The following is a 7,507-nucleotide window of genomic DNA, read 5'->3' as shown; positions in this document are numbered from 1 at the left end:
AGTAAATCAGGGCATACATCCTCCTCTTAAATCATTGAGAAATTGTCTACAGTGAATTCTCTGGACCACCATTCTCAAAATTTTTAGTCTCAGGACCGCTTTATACTCTGACAATTTATAGATAATCTCAAAGATCTTTTGTTTGTCCAGATTACAGTAATTGATATTTACTATATTAGAAATTCAAACTAAGACATTTAAAAGATATGTACGTATTAGCTCCTTTAAAAATAACAGTAGTTATTGTTAAATCACACATTAACAGAAATAACATTTTGATGGAAAATAATTATATCTTCAAAAAACATTTAGAAGAGTGGTATTGTGTTGCATTTTTGCAAATCTCTTTTGTCTGGCATAATAGAACATAGCTGGATCCTCATTCATTCTACATGCAATCTGTCATGATAAAATGCATCAGGTAGCTTCTGGAAAATTCCATTGTACATTTCTGAGAGGATGAGAGATAAAAGGCAAATAATATTTTAAAAGTAATTTTGACCTCGCAGAACCCCTGAAAGGGTCTCATTGTTTGTCAGGGGTCCCCAAACGAAATTTGAGAATCACTACTCTAAAGAAAAGTGCAATAAAAGATGGTCACTGAATAGCTTTATTTCTAAATGAAACATAAAGAAATAGACCAAGAAAAAAGGTTGCAGTTATTAAGATGGAAATGTCTATGCCCCACTCTTGATATTTCCACTGCTATTGACCATTAAAACCTATAGGGAGTTCTGGCCTGCTTCTGGCATATTGTTCAAATGACATCAGGGATGGTCAGCTCCTGTTTCTGGATGATAATCAGGAAAACAGAGAAACAGCCCACCTAGAAGGCCTAACACCAAGACCAGGTTTTCTATATTTTTCTTTGAAACATTGACGTGATAATCTGTAAATTGCCAAATATCACAAGTCCACAAAATGTATTAGCAAAGGCTAAGATGTTCAAAAAAAAAAAAAACAGGTCATACTTAGAAACAGTAATAACAGAGATTGAAAGAATTTTCATGTGCAATGAATGTCTGCTTTCCCCTCTTAAGTTCTGGTGGAAAAGTAGAAAATTAGAAGAAATGTGAACTTTCTAAAAAGAATTGCCTTTGTCTACTTCCCCAAAGCAACTCTTTCCTATGCCCATATTATTCACATGAGGTGTCAGGAGAGTTGCACAAGCAATCCTCATACCGAATAATTTAGAGTTTATACCAGAGACTGTAGAAAGAGATGAAGAGGGACACTATATCATACTTAAAGGGTCAATACAACAAGAAGACCTGACAATCATGAATATTTATGCTTCTAATGTGGGAGCCGCCAAGTATATCAAACAATTAATAACCAAAGTAAAGAGATACTTAGATAATAATACACTAATAGCAAGAGACTTTAACATGGCACTTTCAGCAAACGACACATTTTCTAAGCAGAACATCACCAAAGAAAGAAGGGCCTTAAATGATACACTGGACCAAATATATTTCACAGATATATACAGAACTTTCCATCCGAATGCAAGGGAATACATATTCTTCTCAAGAGCACATGGAACTTTCTCCAGAATAGACCACATACTGGGTCACAATCAGGTCTCAACCAATACCAAAAGATTGGAATTGTCCCTTGCATATTTTCAGACCACAACGCTTCAAAACTAGAACTCAATCAATCACACGAAGAAATTTGGAAAAGACTCAAACATATGGGGGTTAAAGAGAGTCTTATTAAAAGATGAATGGGTCAACCAGGAAATTAGACAAGAATTAAAAAGATCCATGGAAACTAGTGAAAATTAAGTACAACCATTCAGAATCTTTGGGATACAGCTAAAGCGGCCCTAAGAGAGAGAGAAATACATCGCAATACAGGCCTCACTCAAAAAATAAGAGGGTTGCACAAGGACGTGTGATGATCTCAGGTCTTGTCTCTCCTGCAAGAATGGTTAGTATTTGATCTGAACAATTCTGCCCACAATCTCTGCTGACGGCCTGTTCTAGGACTACACCTGTAGCCAATGTGGTACCTCCAGGAGTGTGCTCCAGCCTGCGATGTCCACTGGGACAACAGCTCAGTGCATGGCCATTGGAGAACTGCCTGGGTTACATAAGCCCAACTTGAGAGGGTTTTTAGTTCCTTTGCTTCCATCATGTGAGATGCAGTAAAGCAAGATTATAGACCAACAGCATGAACTCTGACGTCCAAGAAAGGTGTGTTCTAATCCCAAACAGCCAAAAATAATCTTGAATACTCAAATTATTTAGTGTCTCTCAGCTCCTCTGTTGAATGGTATTGTTGAGAAGAATAGAATGAGCTCAACCATGTAAGAGGCTTAGCCAGGTATATAGTGAATGTCCAGTAAATACTAGCTATTTTTAAAACGCAAGTTTGATTTTGTTTCTCCCTTATATAACATCCTCCAGTGACTCTCCCATGCCTTTCCACACTGAGTGCAAACTCCTTTGTTTAGCTCATAAAGTCATTCACAGTCTGAACTTATTTTCTGTCCTTCCTCAAGTATTCCACGCAGCTGTCACACAATTCCACTCGAGATCTTAAAATCTAACATGTTTTTCAGACCAGCTTTTCTTTAGATGTGGAGTCTTCTTTCATGTTTTTGCCCTGTAACTAACGCTTATCAGTCTTTACAAACGAACCACAGTGAGCTCCTCCTGGAAGTCTTATCCAGTGAAGTCTCACAGCACAAGTGTTAACCACAGTTATAACACTCACCACACAGTGTTGTTAAGAGTTCATTTATTTGCTTCGGTCATTCAAAGTGATCTCCCGAAAGTTTTGCCTAGCATCCAGCACAGCAACTGGTACATGTCAGGTACCCAATAAGTGGCTTTGAATTTATGAATGGATATTCAAATGAAATTACAGACATAACCCACTCTTGTGAATGCATAATGTGTGGGATGTGGGGTTAATGATTATGGCGATGGTGATGATATGGTGATGGTGGTGGTAATGACAGTGGTGATGAAGGTGGTAGTGATGGTGAAGGTGATGGTGGTAGTAGTTAGTGGTGGTGATGGCTAAGGAGGTGGTGATGGTGAAAGTGATGATGGTGATTTTGATGGTAGTGATAGTGGTGGTGGTCATGGGGGAGCACCATGCCACCATGGTGGCAAAGGAATGGAGATGGGAAAGGGGGAAGATTGAAGATGTCCCTCAGTCTTTCTGCTCCTAAGCCTAACAAAAAGATACATCTACACCTATTAAGGATATGAAAATTGCCACTGCATTTGTCATTTGTCCAAATTCTTTGATCCCAGGGCTGATGTGATTGCTTCTATTGCTTTCTGTGAGTTCACCAGAGATGGTATTGGTGAACCACGGACAAATTTAGCTCCCTGAGCTTTCAGCAGTGAGATTAAAGCAATTATATACTTGAGCCACTAGATGGCAGTGAGGATTTAGTCTATCTTTCCGCATATTTCACTAAATCCCTCCTGGAGCTCTCTCATTCCCTTAGGGTTTAGGGCACCATCCTGAAGCTTCTTTCCAGATCCACTTCCTTTATCCCTAATACCTTTCCCCTAGCCTCCCAATGTTAGCTCTTTGGTCCCTGGAATGCCTACAACTTCACAGCTCTGTCTTCCTCTCTCTATGATCCATACAACACTTTGGTCCATTTGTATCTCTCTCTTCCTCAGGTAAAAACATCTCAGCTCCAAGCTTGAGCCGCACTGATTCACTACCTCTCCTTTTCTTTTGGATTCTTTCCATGGAACTTCAAACATTCTGGAGTCATTCCATCTTAAGAAGATCCTCCCTGGATCACGCATCCCTCTTTAGGTATTCCCCTATAGCCTGTTCCCCTAATTTAGAATCTCCATTCTGAGCCTGACCTATACATCCCAACTATCTACTTGACTGATTTTCCACAAAAGTCTCAAACTTTACTCATCCAAAATTGGATTTCTCCCCCAAAATTCTTCCTTTCCAATGTTCCACATCTCAACAAATGGAAACCCCATCCACTTCCTATTCCAACAAGAAATATGGGTGCATTCTTCACTTCTCTCTCCTACCCCCACTCCCAACAATCCATAACAAGTCCTGTCAATTTGACTTCTTAAGTATGAGTAGAATCATCCACACTGCTCCATCCACACTCCTTCCACTCTTAAAAAAAAAAAGATTTTATTTATTTATCCATGAGAGACTCAATCCCAGTACTCAATCCCGGGACTCCAGGATCACACCCTGGGCTGAAGGCGGGTGCTAAACTGCTCAGCCACCCAGGGATCCTTGCCTATTTCCACTCTTGAACTCCTTCCATCAATAATGAGCCAGGAAGACATTTTAAAAGTACAAACATGTCCATGTCACTGCTTTGTTTAACTCACTGGTCCCGTATCACTAGCAGGTGAATTCAGAGTTCTTGTACTGACAAGATTTTACTTAGTCTGGCTTCTGCCTACCTCTTCATCTCATTCCTCCTTTACTGTTTAGCCTCCTGCCTTCACTGGAATAATATCAAGTTCTTTCCTATCCAGACTTTCACACATGTCCTTCTTTCCACATACATGACTCTCCTCCCCACCCCCTCATGCTGGAGTTGAGCCTGGATAACTCCTACCTGTCTTTGGACTCAGTTTCAATATTCACTTTCTCAGGGAGGCCTTCATGGTCCTTCCAGTGCCAATGCTATCCTATGCACCGCCCCCATATCAGATAAGGTCTTCTTATGATGATTCCAGGGTATCTTGTGTTTTTCCTGTTTAAAAATTATCACAACTGTAATTGTGTTTTTAGTGCGTGGTTATTTGTTTAATAGTTATCTCTTTCATTAGACTATATTGCCAATCTTGATGCTCTCAGGACCTGGCACAGTCTCTGGTACATAGAAATCATTCAACAAATATTGGTAAATAAACAAATGATCTTCAAAAACAATCCCTTGCTGCTGTCTAGTCACACACTAGGTGAATATAGTCTAAGATAACCCTGATTAAAACTAGATATGACCTTTAATAGACCAGTGTGATCCTTCCAGTAAAGAACTGCTCTTTTCAACTCATGCATGGAACAGATTTTCACTCAAAAAAAAAAGTGCCCCCCCCCCCAAAAAAAGCCCATCTTCTTATTTGTTGTTTTGCTGGGTCTTCAAAGGCAACCTGAATTACGTTTTTAAAAAGTAATTTGTGGGGGCCACCTGGATGGTTCAGTTGGTTAAGCAGCTGACTCTTGCTTTCAGCTCAGCTCATGATCTCAGGGTTGTGGGATAGAGCCCTGTGTCCTCCTTGGGCTCTATGCTCATCAGGGAGTCGGCTTCAGGATCCTCTCTGTCTCTCTGCTTCCCCTACGCTGCTTTCTCACTCTCTGTCTCCAAAACAAATAAATATTTTTCTCTAAAAAAGTAAGTTGGCAATATTTATAAAATATTATATTTTATTTGCAAATTCACAGTTGCTTTGACCCATTCAGCCCACACTGTGAAACCTATTCTACAGAAATTAAAGCTCGAATATATATGTGTATAAAACTAGTTTCTTCATTTAGCATACTGCAAGGGTCAAAACTAATAAGCAAATTTTAAAGAAACTTTTATATTCAGTATTAATGAACATTATATATCTATGAAAAAAGAATAAACATGAATATATGAACATATCTTTAATATATTAACAAATATGTAGAAAACAAGAGGTTAAGCATATTCATGCAAAGAAATGCAAAATGTTGCCACCATTTATTAGGTTTAAGTAAAGTTCAGTCAGGCAGTGACCATATATCACATGGCTTCTCAGCACAATCAGAATGTGTGTAAATCCACTCTTCTTCGCCATAGTTTCATCAAAGCTCTTTTCATCTCACTATTTCTGAAGCTGTAGATCAGTGGATTCAGCAGAGGTGTAAGAAGTGAGTAAGACAATGACATCAGCTTCTTGGTTTCAGGGGAGTAGCCAGATTTGGGTTGTAAATAAGTCATACTGGCTGTGCCATAGAAGAGGGTCACAGACGTGAGATGGGAGGCACAAGTGGAAAAGGCCTTTTGCCTCCCAGTGGCTGATGGCATCCTCAGGATGGCAAAGAGAATCCAAATGTATGACAAGAGTATCAACATGAAAGGAACCATGATAATCAAAATGGTGCCAGTGAATGCATAGATTTCAAACAGAAAGGTATCTGCACATGCAAGTTCTAGCACTGCTGGGGTTTCACAAGAGATATGATTGATTTCATTGGGGCCACAAAAAGGAAAACTGGAAACCCATGATGTTTGCACAGTACCTAACATGAAGCCTAAGGTCCATGATGTTATAAGTAATTTCATGAAAACCCTTTTGTTCATTATCATTGGGTAGCTCAGAGGGTGACAGATTGCAGCAAATCGGTCATAAGCCATCGTCCCCAGGAGAAAACATTCAGTGCCACCAAAGAAAAGGATGAAATACATCTGTGCAAAACAGCTCACAAATGAAATGGACGTTTTCTTCCTGGTGAGGACCACCAGCATTTCAGGCATAATGACTGCACTGAAACTCATGTCCACCACAGACAGGTTCTGGAGAAACAGGTACATGGGCACATGGAGGGTCTGTTCCAAGGCGATGATGACTATAATGATGGCATTTCCCATCAGAGTCACCAGGTAAACAGCCAGGAAAACCCCAAAGAGCTGCTCTTGGAGTTCAGGAAAGTTGGAAAAGCCCAAGAGGATGAATTCAACCACAGAGCTTTGATTTTGCCTTTTCATTCCAGTGGTGGAGAGCATATCGTTTTTATGGACATTGTATACAAATGATGAAGTCACAGTCCAATAGCTGGGAATCTGTGTCTGCAATTCACCCCAGGTATTCTTGGCAGAAGATGTAAAAAGGAAGGCATCCTGTCTAAATTCAGTAGGCAATGTTAGAAATGGTCATTATTTGGATTAATAAATGTCAAATAAAAAGGAGGAAGTGAAGAATGCTGGCTCAGAAGTCTTGTCTGAAAAGTAAAAAATTATATCGGAATGCTTTTGTAATTTGTACGTCATATAGTTTGATTTTGAACATAGCCTTAAAACAAACATTGATATTTTATAAGTGGTTCCATTCCCATGTCATAACTATCAGAATCATCATTTTTCTCAATTTATATAAATAGTTATTTTTAAAACCACCAAAAATAAAGTATTAAAAAGTAGAGAAAGGGAAAGAGATACCCACAAATTTTTTTTAAACAACTGAATGATTCAAAGTTACAGCACAGTTGATTTATGCTTCTTGTAAATATTTATCATTTCAAAATACTGGTATGAGGCTTATTAAATATGAAAAAAACAGGGGATCCTTGGGTGGCTCAGTGGTTTAGCTCCTGCCTTCGACCCAGGGTGTGATCCCGGAGACCTGGGATCCAGTCCCACATCGGGCTCCCTGAATGGAGCCAGCTTCTTCCTCTGCCTGTGTCTCTGCCTCTCTCTCTGTGTCTCTCATGAATAAATAAATAAGTCTTTAAAAAAAAGGTTTTTTGAAAAAAATTATGAAAAAAAACATCTAAGTTCAACCCCATTTGTGGA

General features: G+C 39.2%; 1 protein-coding gene across 1 annotated transcript; it reads right to left on the bottom strand.

Moving 5' to 3' along the window:
- Positions 1 to 5,758: 5,758 nt before the first annotated feature.
- LOC112926985 (olfactory receptor 10A6) lies at positions 5,759 to 6,703 on the bottom strand. The gene has a single exon (XM_026008128.2). It carries the CDS (start codon positions 6,701 to 6,703, stop codon positions 5,759 to 5,761), a length of 945 nt encoding a protein of 314 aa, XP_025863913.2.
- Between the last annotated feature and the right edge of the window lie 804 nt (positions 6,704 to 7,507).

Source organism: Vulpes vulpes, chromosome 11 (assembly GCF_048418805.1).
Source record: "Vulpes vulpes isolate BD-2025 chromosome 11, VulVul3, whole genome shotgun sequence".
In the NCBI taxonomy this organism is placed as follows: Eukaryota; Metazoa; Chordata; class Mammalia; order Carnivora; family Canidae; genus Vulpes; species Vulpes vulpes.
Note: the sequence above shows the minus strand (reverse complement) of the source record. Positions and strands in the feature narration are given on the sequence as shown.

Coding starts and splice junctions, on each gene's coding strand:
- LOC112926985 (XM_026008128.2), bottom strand. CDS start 6,703: ATGAAAAGGCAAAATCAAAGCTCTGTGGTTGAATTCATCCTCTTGGGC.